The sequence below is a fragment of the Ranitomeya imitator genome, chromosome 6 (genome assembly GCF_032444005.1).
Source record: "Ranitomeya imitator isolate aRanImi1 chromosome 6, aRanImi1.pri, whole genome shotgun sequence".
Lineage (NCBI taxonomy): Eukaryota > Metazoa > Chordata > Amphibia > Anura > Dendrobatidae > Ranitomeya > Ranitomeya imitator.
The window spans coordinates 438,877,759-438,894,903 of record NC_091287.1 but is presented as its reverse complement, the minus strand read 5'-3'; the positions used below and the strand labels follow the sequence as shown (position 1 = coordinate 438,894,903).

Genomic DNA, 17,145 nt, shown 5'->3' with positions numbered 1-17,145 from the left:
AGGCAGTGTGATGGCTTGGGCATGCATGGCTGCCAGTGGCACTGGGTCACTAGTATTTATTGATGATGTGACACAGGACAGAAGAAGCCGGATGAATTCTGAGGTATTCAGAGCCATTTTGTGTGCTCAGATCCAGCCAAATGCAGCCAAACTGATTGGTCGTCGTTTCATACTACAGATGGACAATGACCCAAAACATAAAGCCAAAGCAACCCAGGAGTTTATTAAAGCAAAGAAGTGGAATATTCTTGAATGGCCAAGTCAGTCACCTAATCTCAACCCAATTGAGCATGCATTTCACTTGTTAAAGACTAAACTTCAGACAGAAAGGCCCACAAACAAACAGCTACTGAAAACCATCGCAGTGTAGGCCTGGCAGAGCATCAAATAGGAGGAAACACAGCGTCTGGTGATGTCCATAAGTTCAAGACTTCAGGCAGTCATTGCCAACAAAGGGTTTTCAACCAAGTACTAGAAATGAACATTTTTATTTAAAATTATTGAATCTGTCCAATTACTTTTGGTCTTTAAAAACAGGGTGGCACATGTTAAGGAGCTGAAACTCCTAATCCCTTCATCCAATTTTAATGTGGATACCCTCAAATGAAAGCTGAGAGTCTGAACTTCAACTGCATCTGAATTGTTTTGTTTAAAATTCATTGTGGTAATGTCTACAACCAAAATTAGAAAAACGTTGTCTCTGTCCAAATATATATGGACTTAACTGTATCCATTACTAAACCTATAATTGTATTGTAAATAAATACAGTCAGAGTAAAGTCTTTTATGTGAAATAAAACAAAACACACTTTTACTTTTTTATTTAAAAATAATAAACACAGATACACTCACCTAACGCCTAATTCCATTGAATCCCTCGTCTTCTGTAATAAAATAAAAATAAAAAATAACAATATCTCTCACCTGTCTGTCATTCTGTCCCACCTGTAATCCAAGTCTGGAGATAAAACGTTTTCAACCTGGAGGATGCCAAGATGTTACCGTCCAGGCTGAGAACCCCTAGTGAATGAGCTGCTGTGGGTGCAGCATCAGTGACTAGCGCTAACATCATTGAGGTTACCTCCAGTCACTGAGGCTGCGTTCTCAGCCAGACTGAACTGAGTATTTCTCAGAAAATCAATTCGCTGCAAATTGAATTTTTGTAAAAAAATTTGTCAAACTTGGTGCATTCAAATTTCAAAGATTCAATCGCTTGTGGATTACTAGAATAGGTCATCAATAAACAGATTGGTGTTGGACTAAAACCTGGTCACTCGATATAAAGAATATGTTGAGATAAATGTTTAGAAGCTGCTCATTCATTTAGGAATATAGGAGAATAGGAACTTAACTGCTGCACACAGGAACAAATATTTTCTAATCGTTGTTTCAGAGCAGTGGTGTTATGTTCCACTAAAATTAACATCCTCACCTGTGACCTGCTTGCTTGTAATCAGTGTGTGTGCATAAAAGCTAAGTGAGTTTCTGGGATGCAGACAGACTCTTTCATCTTTCATCCAGCCACTGATGTTTCTGGATTGTGAGTCATGGGGGAAAGCAAAAGAATTGTCAATAGATCTATGGGAAAAGGTAGTTGAACTGTATAAAACAAGAAATTGATACAAAAAGATATATATGAAAAAAAAACCCGTTTGGGAGAGAAGAACAGACAAATCGCGGCGCCCTAAGTGCATAAACACAATATTATAGTCTTTAAAAGGTGCACAATTTTATGCACTCACCTGATAGAAGACTAATATGGCTTTAGATTGAGTATCCTTAAAAATCCCTCTGGGATACTCTTCAATAGACAGGGCTTGCAGCTTGCCTCAGGTGGGTCCAAGTGAAAGAGTCAGAGTAAGGCTCACAGAGAATGAGTAGATCAAGAAAAGCACATCCAGCCCATGAATTGCAGCGCTTCCCAGGACTCACATCCAAAGATGATATTTCATATGTTTTTATTTGATAAGTTAAAATACAGGAGATACAATGCGTTTCGGATACAGTATATATCCTTCTTCAGGTATGATAAAAACAGTACAAATCTTCTTTTGTACTCATTTCATAGTATACACATACAGTATTATCATTAACTGAACCCAGCAATAGTCATTGTTGTACATTAAGTCTATTAAGTACAGAATTGATAACTGTTTACAAAGTCAAAGAAATAAATACTTAGGGTACCGTTACACTATACGATTTACCAACGATCACGACCAGCGTTATGACCTGGCCGTGATCGTTGGTAAGTCGTTGTGTGGTCGCTGGAGAGCTGTCACACAGACAGCTCTCCAGCGACCAACGATGCCGAGGTCCCCGGGTAACCAGGGTAAACATCGAGTTACTAAGCGCCGGGCCGCGCTTAGTAACCCGATGTTTACCCTGGTTTCCAGCATAAAAAAACCCAAACACTACATACTTACATTCCGGTGTCTGTCCCTTGCCGTCTGCTTCCCGCACTGACTGACTGCCGGCCGTAAAGTGAAAGCACAGCACAGCGGTGATGTCATCGCTGTGCTCTGCTTTCACTTTACGGCCGGCAGTCAGTCAGTGTGGGAAGCAGACGGCAAGGGACCTGACGGACACCGGAATGTAAGTATGTACTGTTTTTTTTTTTTTACATTTACGATGGTAACCAGGATAAACATCGGGTTACTAAGCGCGGCCCTGCGCTTAGTAACCCGATGTTTACCCTTGTTACAAGCGAACGCATCGCTGGATTGGTGTCACACACACCAATCCAGAGATGACAGCGGGAGATCCAGCGACGAAAGAAAGTTCCAAACGATCTGCTACGACGTACAATTCTCAGCAGGATCCCTGATCGCTGCTGCGTGTCAGACACAGCGATATCGTATGGATATCGCTGGAACGTCACAGATCGTACCGTCGTAGCGACAAAAGTGCCACTGTGAGACGGTACCCTTATTTTTCACATTTTATTTTGAATCAGTTACTATTAAACACAGATTAATTGAGAAGTGCTGCAGAATATGTTGGCACTATATAAATAAAATTATTATTATTATTATTATTATTATTAAAAAAGCACTTGTGCTAAATTTTCCTTCTAAGATTCTTTCACACATCACAAATGTTCAATAAATATGACACAAAATAAAATGATAGATGTTTTCAGATTGTATCCTTGTATAGCAGCTGAATAGTTTGTCCTTGCCATCTAGCTAGCTTAATAGATAAAGAAGACTACAAACAGTATAATAGTTAGATTATGTAAAAGGATGTCCTTCGATACAAGGACTTTGAATTAAATGAACATTGTGATTTTTTTTCTAAAAATTGTTTTACTTTATTTACAGGGAAAATCTAAAATAATACCATGTTTTAATCCTAACACATTGCTACCAGGTAAGAAATTTTTATTAACAGTGTTGATATTTCAATAGTTCTTAGTTAAAGGCAAACACTCATCTGTTTTACACATCATCCCAGATATTTTGTCATATACTAGTTAGAAAGCAGCTTTACAAAAAGCCTCAAATGTATTATCATTATAATTTTGATCTTTAGTTTTTATGATATTTTATTTTAAACCAGACCCCCTTCTCCGAGATTACTGGGTATATGAAGGTTCTCTCACTATGCCACCATGTAGTGAAGGTGTTACATGGATATTATATCGATATCCTTTGACAGTGTCTCAAAGTCAGGTGAGAACTTTACATTTTAAACTGTAAAATATGGCAATAGAAATTAATAATATTCTAAATAAAAAATACATGTTTAAACTGAGAGATTTTTAAATGTCCCCTATTTTTATATGTGTTGCACTCTCAGAACTTTGAAATATATTTGTGAAGAGGATGGATTGTTTCTTAAAGAGTTAGTTAGTAATAGGTAACAGAAGCAAAGGGAACCTGTCACCCCCAAGCCCCCAAGCCCGTTGCCATCAGGGGCTTATCTACAGCATTCTGTAATGCTGTAGATAAGCCCCAGATGTATCCTGAAAGATAAGAAAAAGAGGTTAGATTATACTCACCCAGGGGCGGTCCCGCTGTGGTCTGGTCCGATGGGCGTCGCGGTCCGGTCCAGGGCCTCCCATCTTCTTATGATGACGACCTCTCCTTGTCTTCACGCTGTGGCTGCAGTGCAGGTGTACTTTGTCTGCCCTGTTGAGGGCAAAGCAAAGTACTGCAGTGTGCAGTTGCTGGGAAAGGTCAGAGAGGCCCATTACAGAATGCTGTAGATAAGCCCCTGATGCCGATGGGCTTAGCTCATCTTCGATTTTGGGGGTGACAGATTCCCTTTAAATGTTTAGCAGTATTTGTGGCCCTGGATTTCAAATGAACCAAAAAGACAATCTCTGCATAGCGTTTGTAATTAATTTGTTTGAGTTAATTTGGTCCTAGTTAGAGATAGGACATTAGAAGGTGAGACGTGGTTTGATTTGAGATATATCTGTTGTCAGAAAGCAGGATATAAGGTCCTGAATGCCAGGTCTGTGTCTCGGTAATGTAAGTCCCAGGAAGTCTGTACCAGTAACGCTAGGTTACTGAGATGGTTTTTATTTGAATGGATATTGAGTTGGGGATTTAGGAGAGACCAAAAGAGCATGGGTGGGAAAGGTCGCTCCCATGCTCCAAGCTTGGTCTTACAGGCCTGATAACAAGCAGTTGGATTAGCTTATCAGTGTGTGTAGTGTTGGGGCTGGAGAAAGACAGAGCTGGTGGATAGCCTGTACTGCAGACGGAGATGTTCCTGTAATACCAGGTTGGTGAGACTGTTTTGATTTTCTTGACCTTATCCATAGAGAGGACTGTCTTGGTTATTAATTTGTGCTGAAGAAAGACTGCTTTCATTTTGGATCAGTAAAGCTTATGAAGGACAATAAATTTTATTTTGTTTTGAGATTAAATAGCTGTGCCTGTGCATATCCAAGGAACTACCAGAGAGCTCAAACTCCACCACACTGTACAACATTACAAAATAGGTTGCTACCATAAAAGTAATGCAAAAAAATAAATTAGAGGGTTCAACTAGCTGCATTATAGATCAGCATCTTTTGTTGAATGCATTTGTTGGGGTGCCAGTGTAAAGTGCATTGTGTTTGTTCATTAACCCCTTACCGACATTGGGCGCAATAGTACGCAGATGTTGGTATCCTTCCCTTTGATGTGAGCTTCGGCGGTGAGCCCACATCTTTCCTGTGACATGTCAGGTGTTTTGAACAGCTAACATGTGCCCGCAATAGCCGTGGGTGGAATCGCGATCCACCCGATGCTATTAACTAGTTAAATGCTGCTGTCAAACTCTGACAGCGGCATTTAAATGGCAATTCCGGCAACCGCACTGGAAATATGCTTACCGGTGACGTGTCACGTGATCGTGGGTCACCAGTGTGTCGGCATGACAACCCGAGGTCTCTTGGATACCTCTATGGTTGTTAGTGCTGGATTGCTGTGAGCGCCACCAGTGGTCGATGCTCATAGCAAGTCAGCAATTCCCCTACATAGAGGCAATATGAACATCGCCTCTATGTAGCAGAGCTGATCAAGCTATGGCAGCTTCTAATTTCTATTCTATTCTAGACTAAGCATGTGAAAAGAAAAAAAATTTTTTTTATAGATATAGAAAAAAAAAATCAAAAAATATTCAGGTTCAAATCATCCCACTTTCGCCCCATTCAAAATAAAAGAATAAAAATAAAATCATACCTAAACATATTTGGTATCAACGCTTTCAGAATAGACCGATCTATAAATAAAAGGATTGACCTGCTTGCTAAACGGCAATGAAAAATGGTCAAAATTTAAAAAAATACCCAGTGCTTTCAGACCTCAAATAATGCAAAGAAAACAAGTTCATAATCATTTAGAAACAACAATACTAATGTTTTAACTTAGGAAGAGTTCAGAAATCAATATTTTGTGGAATAACCATGATTTTTAATCACAGCTTTCATGCGTCTTGGCATGCTTGCCACCAGTCTTTCACACTGCTTCTGTCGCAAAAATGTAAGCAGTTTTTATTTGTTTGATGGCTTGTGATTATCCATCATCCTCTTGATTACATTCCAGAGGTTTTCAGTGGGGTTCAGGTCTGAAGATTGGGCTGCCCATGACAGGGATTTGATGTGGTGGTTGTTATGACCTGGTGGTCAGGACAATAATGGACTTGGTGGTTAAGAGCACACGGAATGACCTTACAGTTAGTGATAATAAGGACGAGCTCTGGGACGTGGGAACTCTGCTGACCGCAATCCCTAAACCTATCAAACACACTAGAAATAGCCGTGGATTGCGCCTAACGCTCCCTATGCAACTCGGCACAGCCTAAGAATCTACCTAGCCCTGAAGATAGAAAAATAAAGCCTACCTTGCCTCAGAGAAATTCCCCAAAGGAAAAGGCAGCCCCCCACATATAATGACTGTGAGTAAAGATGAAAATACAGACACAGAGATGAAATAGATTTAGCAAAGTGAGGCCCGACTTACTGAACAGACCGAGGATAGGAAAGGTTACTTTGCGGTCAGCACAAAAACCTACAAAAAGACCACGCAGAGGGCGCAAAAAGGCCCTCCGCACCGACTCACGGTGCGGAGGCGCTCCCTCTGCGTCCCAGAGCTTCCAGCAAGCAAGACAACAAATTAAATAGCAAGCTGGACAGAAAAATAGCAAACCAAAGAAATACAAGCTGGAACTTAGCTTCTGATGGGAAGACAGGTCACAAGAACGATCCAGGAGTGAACTAGACCAATACTGGAACATTGACAGGTGGCATGGAGCAAAGATCTAAGTGGAGTTAAATAGAGCAGCAGCTAACGAATTAACCTCATCACCTGTGAAACTCAGAAACACCCACCAGAGGAAGTCCATGGACAGAACCAGCCGAAGTACCATTCATGACCACAGGAGGGAGCCCGACAACAGAATTCACAACAGTACCCCCCCTTGAGGAGGGGTCACCGAACCCTCACCAGAGCCCCCAGGCCGACCAGGATGAGCCAAATGAAAGGCACGAACCAGATCGGCAGCATGAACATCAGAGGTAAAAACCCAGGAATTATCTTCCTGACCATAACCCTTCCACTTGACCAGGTACTGGAGTTTCCGCCTCGAAACACGAGAATCCAAAATCTTCTCCACCACATACTCCAACTCCCCCTCAACTAACACCGGGGCAGGAGGATCAACGGATGGAACCACAGGCGCCACGTATCTCGGCAATAACGACCTATTGAACACATTATGGATGGCAAAAGAAGCAAGAAGGACCAAACGAAATGACACAGGATTGATAACCTTAGAAATCTTATACGGACCAATGAAACGAGGCTCAAACTTAGGAGAGGAAACCTTCATAGGAACATAACGAGACGACAACCAAACCAAATCCCCAACACGAAGTCGGGGACCCACACAGCGCCGGCGGTTAGCAAAACGTTGAACCCTCTCCTGGGACAATGTCAAATTGTCCACCACATGAGTCCAAATCTGCTGCAACCTATCCACCACAGTATCTACACCAGGACAGTCTGAAGACTCAACCTGCCCTGAAGAGAAACGAGGATGGAAACCAGAATTGCAGAAAAACGGCGAAACCAAAGTAGCCGAGCTGGCCCGATTATTAAGGGCGAACTCAGCCAACGGCAAAAAGGACACCCAATCATCCTGATCAGCAGAAACAAAGCATCTCAGATATGTTTCCAAAGTTTGATTAGTTCGTTCGGTTTGGCCATTTGTCTGAGGATGGAAAGCCAAGGAAAAAGACAAATCAATGCCCATCCTAGCACAAAAGGATCGCCAAAACCTCGAAACAAACTGGGAACCTCTGTCAGAAACGATGTTCTCCGGGATACCATGTAAACGAACCACATGCTGGAAAAATAATGGCACCAAATCAGAGGAGGAAGGCAATTTAGACAAAGTTACCAAATGGACCATCTTAGAAAAGCGATCACAAACCACCCAAATGACCGACATCTTTTGAGAGACGGGGAGATCCGAAATAAAATCCATAGAAATATGCGTCCAGGGTCTCTTCGGGACCGGCAAGGGCAAAAGCAACCCACTGGCACGAGAACAGCAGGGCTTAGCCCGAGCACAAGTCCCACAGGACTGCACAAAAGAACGCACATCCCGCGACAAAGATGGCCACCAGAAGGATCTAGCCACCAAATCTCTGGTACCAAAGATTCCAGGATGCCCAGCCAACACTGAACAATGAATCTCAGAGATAACTCTACTAGTCCATCTATCAGGGACAAACAGTTTCTCCGCTGGGCAACGGTCAGGTCTATCAGCCTGAAATTTTTGCAGCACCCGCCGCAAATCAGGGGAGATGGCAGACAAAATTACCCCCTCTTTGAGAATACCCTCCGGCTCAGGAACACCCGGAGAGTCAGGCACAAAACTCCTTGACAGGGCATCAGCCTTCACATTCTTAGAGCCCGGAAGGTACGAAACCACAAAATCAAAACGGGAGACAAATAACGACCATCGAGCCTGTCTCGGATTCAACCGTTTGGCAGACTCAAGATAAGTCAAATTCTTGTGATCTGTCAAGACCACCACGCGATGCTTGGCTCCTTCCAGCCAATGACGCCACTCCTCGAATGCCCACTTCATGGCCAACAATTCACGATTACCAACATCATAGTTACGCTCAGCAGGCGAAAACTTTCTAGAAAAGAAAGCACATGGCTTCATCACCGAGCGATCAGAACTTTTTTGCGACAAAACAGCCCCTGCTCCAATCTCAGAAGCATCAACCTCAACCTGAAACGGAAGCGAAACATCTGGCTGGCACAACACAGGGGCAGAAGAAAAACGACGCTTCAACTCCTGAAAAGCCTCTACAGCCGCAGAAGACCAATTGACCACATCAGCACCCTTCTTGGTCAAATCAGTCAACAGTTTAGCAACAGTAGAAAAATTAGCGATGAAGCGCCGATAAAAATTAGCAAAGCCCAGGAACTTTTGCAGGCTCTTCACAAATGTCGGCTGAGTCCAATCGTAAATGGCCTGGACTTTAACAGGGTCCATCTCGATAGTAGAAGGGGAAAAAATAAACCCCAAAAAGGAAACCTTCTGAACTCCAAAGAGACACATTGACCCCTTCACAAACAAGGAATTCGCATGAAGGACCTGGAACACCATTCTGACCTGCTTCACATGAGACTCCCAATCATCCGAAAAGACCAAAATATCATCCAAATACACAATCAGGAATTTATCCAGGTACTCTCGGAAGATGTCATGCATAAAGGACTGAAATACTGATGGAGCATTGGAAAGCCCCAATGGCATAACCAGGTACTCAAAATGGCCCTCGGGCGTATTAAATGCTGTTTTCCATTCATTGCCTTGTTTAATACGCACAAGATTATACGCCCCTCGAAGATCTATCTTGGTGAACCAACTAGCCCCTTTAATACGAGCAAACAAATCAGACAGCAGCGGCAAAGGATACTGAAATTTGGCTGTAATTTTATTAAGAAGGCAGTAATCAATACAAGGTCTCAAAGAACCATCCTTCTTGGCCACAAAAAAGAACCCTGCTCCTAACGGTGATGACGACTGGCGAATATGGCCTTTCTCCAAGGATTCCTTTATATAACTCCGCATAGCGGCGTGTTCTGGCACAGATAAATTGAACAATCGGCCCTTAGGAAACTTACTACCAGGAATCAAATTAATTGCACAATCGCAATCCCTATGAGGAGGTAGGGCACTGGCTTTGGGCTCATCAAATACATCCCGATAATCCGACAAAAACTCTGGAACTTCAGAAGGAGTGGAAGACGAAATAGACAAAAATGGAACATCACCATGTACCCCCTGGCAACCCCAGCTGGACACAGACATAGATTTCCAGTCCAATACTGGATTATGAACCTGTAGCCATGGCAACCCCAAAACGACCACATCATGCAGATTATGCAACACCAGAAAGCGGATATCCTCCTGATGTGCAGGAGCCATGCACATGGTCAATTGGGTCGAATACTGAGGCTTATTCTTGGCCAAAGGCGTAGCATCAATTCCTCTCAATGGAATAGGATACTGCAAGGGCTCCAAGAAAAAACCACAGCACCTAGCATACTCCAAGTCCATCAAATTCAGGGCAGCACCTGAATCCACAAATGCCATAACAGAATAGGATGACAAAGAGCAAATCAGAGTAACAGACAACAGAAATTTAGACTGCACCGTACCAATGGTGGCAGACCTAGCGAACCGCTTAGTGCGCTTAGGACAATCGGAGATAGCATGAGTGGAATCCCCACAGTAAAAACATAGCCCATTCCGACGTCTGTGTTCTTGCCGTTCAGCTCTGGTCAAAGTCCTATCACATTGCATAGGCTCAGGCCCATGCTCAGATAGTACCGCCAAATGGTGCACAGCTTTGCGCTTAGGACAATCGGAGATAGCATGAGTGGAATCCCCACAGTAAAAACATAGCCCATTCCGACGTCTGTGTTCTTGCCGTTCAGCTCTGGTCAAAGTCCTATCACATTGCATAGGCTCAGGCCCATGCTCAGATAGCACCGCCAAATGGTGCACAGCTTTACGCTCACGCAAGCGTCGATCGATCTAAATGGCCAAGGACATAGACTCATTCAGACCAGCAGGCATGGGAAACCCCACCATGACATCCTTAAGGGCTTCAGAGAGACCCTTTCTGAAGATTGCTGCCAGGGCACATTCATTCCACTGAGTGAGCACAGACCACTTTCTAAACTTCTGACAATATATCTCCGCTTCATCCTGACCCTGACACAGAGCCAGCAAGATTTTCTCTGCCTGATCCACTGAATTAGGTTCGTTATAAAGCAATCCAAGCGCCAGGAAAAACGCATCAACATCACGCAATGCCGGATCTCCTGGCGCAAGGGAAAATGCCCAGTCTTGAGGGTCACCACGTAGCAAAGAAATAATGATCTTTACTTGTTGAACAGGGTCACCTGAGGAGCGAGGTTTCAAGGCAAGAAACAATTTACAATTATTTTTGAAATTCAAGAACTTAGATCTATCACCAAAAAACAAATCAGGAATTGGAATCCTAGGCTCTGACATCGGATTCTGAACCACAAAATCTTGAATGTTTTGTATCCTTGTAGTGAGATTATCCATCCAAGAGGACAAACCTTGAATGTCCATGTTTACACCAGTGTCCTGAACCACCCAGAGGTAAAGGGGAAAATAGAGACAAAACACACTGCAAAGAAAAAAAAATGGTCTCAGAACTTCTCTTATCCCTCTATTGAGATGCATTAGTACTTTGGGCCACCTGTACTGTTATGACCTGGTGGTCAGGACAATAATGGACCTGGTGGTTAAGAGCACACGGAATGACCTGATAGTTACTGATAATAAGGACGAGCTCTGGGACGTGGGAACTCTGCTGACTGCAATCCCTAAACCTATCAAACACACTAGAAATAGCCGTGGATTGCGCCTAACGCTCCCTATGCAACTCGGCACAGCCTAAGAAACTAGCTAGCCCTGAAGATAGAAAAATAAAGCCTACCTTGCCTCAGAGAAATTCCCCAAAGGAAAAGGCAGCCCCCCACATATAATGACTGTGAGTAAAGATGAAAATACAAACACAGAGATGAAATAGATTTAGCAAAGTGAGGCCCGACTTACTGAACAGACCGAGGATAGGAAAGGTTACTTTGCGGTCAGCACAAAAACCTACAAAAAGGCCACGCAGAGGGCGCAAAAAGACCCTCCGCACCGACTCACGGTGCGGAGGCGCTCCCTCTGCGTCCCAGAGCTTCCAGCAAGCAAGACAACAAATTAAATAGCAAGCTGGACAGAAAAATAGCAAACCAAAGAAATACAAGCTGGAACTTAGCTTCTGATGGGAAGACAGGTCACAAGAACGATCCAGGAGTGAACTAGACCAATACTGGAACATTGACAGGTGGCATGGAGCAAAGATCTAAGTGGAGTTAAATAGAGCAGCAGCTAACGAATTAACCTCGTCACCTGTGAAACTCAGAAACACCCACCAGAGGAAGTCCATGGACAGAACCAGCCGAAGTACCATTCATGACCACAGGAGGGAGCCCGACAACAGAATTCACAACAGTACCCCCCCCTTGAGGAGGGGTCACCGAACCCTCACCAGAGCCCCCTGGCCGACCAGGATGAGCCAAATGAAAGGCACGAACCAGATCGGCAGCATGAACATCAGAGGTAAAAACCCAGGAATTATCTTCCTGACCATAACCCTTCCACTTGACCAGGTACTGGAGTTTCCGCCTCGAAACACGAGAATCCAAAATCTTCTCCACAATATACTCCAACTCCCCCTCAACTAACACCGGGGCAGGAGGATCAACGGATGGAACCACAGGCGCCACGTATCTCGGCAATAACGACCTATTGAACACATTATGGATGGCAAAAGAAGCAGGAAGGGCCAAACGAAATGACACAGGATTGATAACCTCAGAAATCTTATACGGACCAATGAAACGAGGCTTAAACTTAGGAGAGGAAACCTTCATAGGAACATAACGAGACGACAACCAAACCAAATCCCCAACACGAAGTCGGGGACCCACACAGCGCCGGCGGTTAGCAAAACGTTGAGCCCTCTCATGGGACAATGTCAAATTGTCCACCACATGAGTCCAAATCTGCTGCAACCTATCCACCACAGTATCTACACCAGGACAGTCTGAAGACTCAACCTGCCCTGAAGAGAAACGAGGATGGAAACCAGAATTGCAGAAAAACGGCGAAACCAAAGTAGCCGAGCTGGCCCGATTATTAAGGGCGAACTCAGCCAACGGCAAAAAGGACACCCAATCATCCTGATCAGCAGAAACAAAGCATCTCAGATATGTTTCCAAAGTTTGATTAGTTCGTTCGGTTTGGCCATTTGTCTGAGGATGGAAAGCCGAGGAAAAAGACAAATCAATGCCCATCCTAGCACAAAAGGATCGCCAAAACCTCGAAACAAACTGGGAACCTCTGTCAGAAACGATGTTCTCCGGGATACCATGTAAACGAACCACATGCTGGAAAAATAATGGCACCAAATCAGAGGAGGAAGGCAATTTAGACAAAGGTACCAAATGGACCATCTTAGAAAAGCGATCACAAACCACCCAAATGACCGACATCTTTTGAGAGACGGGGAGATCCGAAATAAAATCCATAGAAATATGCATCCAGGGCCTCTTCGGGACCGGCAAGGGCAAAAGCAACCCACTGGCACGAGAACAGCAGGGCTTAGCCCGAGCACAAGTCCCACAGGACTGAACAAAAGAACGCACATCCCGCGACAAAGATGGCCACCAGAAGGATCTAGCCACCAAATCTCTGGTACCAAAGATTCCAGGATGCCCAGCCAACACTGAACAATGAGTCTCAGAGATAACTCTACTAGTCCATCTATCAGGGACAAACAGTTTCTCCGCTGGGCAACGGTCAGGTCTATCAGCCTGAAATTTTTGCAGCACCCGCCGCAAATCAGGGGAGATGGCAGACAAAATTACCCCCTCTTTGAGAATACCCGCCGGCTCAGGAACACCCGGAAAGTCAGGCACAAAACTCCTTGACAGGGCATCAGCCTTCACATTCTTAAAGCCCGGAAGGTACGAAACCACAAAATCAAAACGGGAGAAAAATAACGACCATCGAGCCTGTCTCGGATTCAACCGTTTGGCAGACTCAAGATAAGTCAAATTCTTGTGATCTGTCAAGACCACCACGCGATGCTTGGCTCCTTCCAGCCAATGACGCCACTCCTCGAATGCCCACTTCATGGCCAACAATTCACGATTACCAACATCATAGTTACGCTCAGCAGGCGAAAACTTTCTAGAAAAGAAAGCACATGGCTTCATCACCGAGCGATCAGAACTTTTTTGCGACAAAACAGCCCCTGCTCCAATCTCAGAAGCATCAACCTCAACCTGAAACGGAAGCGAAACATCTGGCTGGCACAACACAGGGGCAGAAGAAAAACGACGCTTCAACTCCTGAAAAGCCTCTACAGCCGCAGAAGACCAATTGACCACATCAGCACCCTTTTTGGTCAAATCAGTCAACGGTTTAGCAACAGTAGAAAAATTAGCGATGAAGCGCCGATAAAAATTAGCAAAGCCCAGGAACTTTTGCAGGCTCTTCACAGATGTCGGCTGAGTCCAATCGTAAATGGCCTAGACTTTAACAGGGTTCATCACGATAGTAGAAGGGGAAAAAATGAACCCCAAATATGAAACCTTCTGAACTCCAAAGAGACACATTGACCCCTTCACAAACAAGAAATTCGCACGAAGGACCTGGAACACCATTCTGACCTGCTTCACATGAGACTCCCAATCATCCGAAAAGACCAAAATATCATCCAAATACACAATCAGGAATTTATCCAGGTACTCTCGGAAGATGTCATGCATAAAGGACTGAAATACTGATGGAGCATTGGAAAGCCCCAATGGCATAACCAGGTACTCAAAATGGCCCTCGGGCGTATTAAATGCTGTTTTCCATTCATTGCCTTGTTTAATACGCACAAGATTATACGCCCCTCGAAGATCTATCTTGGTGAACCAACTAGCCCCTTTAATACGAGCAAACAAATCAGACAGCAGCGGCAAAGGATACTGAAATTTGGCTGTAATTTTATTAAGAAGGCGGTAATCAATACAAGGTCTCAAAGAACCATCCTTCTTGGCCACAAAAAAGAACCCTGCTCCTAACGGTGATGACGACTGGCAAATATGGCCTTTCTCCAAGGATTCCTTTATATAACTCCGCATAGCGGCGTGTTCTGGCACAGATAAATTGAACAATCGGCCCTTAGGAAACTTACTACCAGGAATCAAATTAATTGCACAATCGCAATCCCTATGAGGAGGTAGGGCACTGGCTTTGGGCTCATCAAATGCATCCCGATAATCCGACAAAAACTCTGGAACTTCAGAAGGAGTGGAAGACGAAATAGACAAAAATGGAACATCACCATGTACCCCCTGGCAACCCCAGCTGGACACAGACATAGATTTCCAGTCCAATACTGGATTATGAACCTGTAGCCATGGCAACCCCAAAACGACCACATCATGCAGATTATGCAACACCAGAAAGCGGATATCCTCCTGATGTGCAGGAGCCATGCACATGGTCAATTGGGTCGAATACTGAGGCTTATTCTTGGCCAAAGGCGTAGCATCAATTCCTCTCAATGGAATAGGATACTGTAAGGGCTCCAAGAAAAAACCACAGCACCTAGCATACTCCAAGTCCATCAAATTCAGGGCAGCGCCTGAATCCACAAATGCCGTAACAGAATAGGATGACAAAGAGCAAATCAGAGTAACAGACAACAGAAATTTAGACTGCACCGTACCAATGGTGGCAGACCTAGCGAACCGCTTAGTGCGCTTAGGACAATCGGAGATAGCATGAGTGGAATCCCCACAGTAAAAACATAGCCCATTCCGACGTCTGTGTTCTTGCCGTTCAGCTCTGGTCAAAGTCCTATCATATTGCATAGGCTCAGGCCCATGCTCAGATAGTACCGCCAAATGGTGCACAGCTTTGCGCTTAGGACAATCGGAGATAGCATGAGTGGAATCCCCACAGTAAAAACATAGCCCATTCCGACGTCTGTGTTCTTGCCGTTCTGCTCTGGTCAAAGTCCTATCACATTGCATAGGCTCAGGCCCATGCTCAGATAGCACCGCCAAATGGTGCACAGCTTTACGCTCACGCAAGCGTCGATCGATCTAAATGGCCAAGGACATAGACTCATTCAGACCAGCAGGCATGGGAAACCCCACCATGACATCCTTAAGGGCTTCAGAGAGACCCTTTCTGAAGATTGCTGCCAGGGCACATTCATTCCACTGAGTGAGCACAGACCACTTTCTAAACTTCTGACAATATATCTCCGCTTCATCCTGACCCTGACACAGAGCCAGCAAGATTTTCTCTGCCTGATCCACTGAATTAGGTTCGTCATAAAGCAATCCAAGCGCCAGGAAAAACGCATCAAGATCACGCAATGCCGGATCTCCTGGCGCAAGGGAAAACGCCCAGTCTTGAGGGTCACCACGTAACAAAGAAATAATGATCTTTACTTGTTGAACAGGGTCACCTGAGGAGCGAGGTTTCAAGGCAAGAAACAATTTACAATTATTTTTGAAATTCAAGAACTTAGATCTATCACCAAAAAACAAATCAGGAATTGGAATCCTAGGCTCTGACATCGGATTCTGAACCACAAAATCTTGAATGTTTTGTATCCTTGTAGTGAGATTATCCATCCAAGAGGACAGACCTTGAATGTCCATGTTTACACCAGTGTCCTGAACCACCCAGAGGTAAAGGGGAAAATAGAGACAAAACACACTGCAAAGAAAAAAAAATGGTCTCAGAACTTCTCTTATCCCTCTATTGAGATGCATTAGTACTTTGGGCCACCTGTACTGTTATGACCTGGTGGTCAGGACAATAATGGACCTGGTGGTTAAGAGCACACGGAATGACCTGATAGTTACTGATAATAAGGACGAGCTCTGGGACGTGGGAACTCTGCTGACCGCAATCCCTAAACCTATCAAACACACTAGAAATAGCCGTGGATTGCGCCTAACGCTCCCTATGCAACTCGGCACAGCCTAAGAAACTAGCTAGCCCTGAAGATAGAAAAATAAAGCCTACCTTGCCTCAGAGAAATTCCCCAAAGGAAAAGGCAGCCCCCCACATATAATGACTGTGAGTAAAGATGAAAATACAAACACAGAGATTAAATAGATTTAGCAAAGTGAGGCCCGACTTACTGAACAGACCGAGGATAGGAAAGGTTACTTTGCGGTCAGCACAAAAACCTACAAAAAGACCACGCAGAGGGCGCAAAAAGACCCTCCGCACCGACTCACAGTGCGGAGGCGCTCCCTCTGCGTCCCAGAGCTTCCAGCAAGCAAGACAACAAATTAAATAGCAAGCTGGACAGAAAAATAGCAAACCAAAGAAATACAAGCTGGAACTTAGCTTCTGATGGGAAGACAGGTCACAAGAACGATCCAGGAGTGAACTAGACCAATACTGGAACATTGACAGGTGGCATGGAGCAAAGATCTAAGTGGAGTTAAATAGAGCAGCAGCTAACGAATTAACCTCGTCACCTGTGAAACTCAGAAACACCCACCA

General features: G+C 44.3%; 1 protein-coding gene across 2 annotated transcripts in view; it reads left to right on the top strand.

Annotated features, from left to right (window-relative positions):
• Nucleotides 1–17,145, top strand: part of CA8 (carbonic anhydrase 8) — a 262,733-nt gene that overhangs the window by 219,097 nt on the left and 26,491 nt on the right. For both annotated transcript variants that reach the window (XM_069731386.1, XM_069731385.1), the window contains exons 6-7: nt 3,324–3,372; nt 3,562–3,674. In XM_069731386.1, the coding sequence (XP_069587487.1) occupies nt 3,324–3,372; nt 3,562–3,674 (162 nt within the window). The remainder of the gene's footprint in view (nt 1–3,323; nt 3,373–3,561; nt 3,675–17,145) is intronic.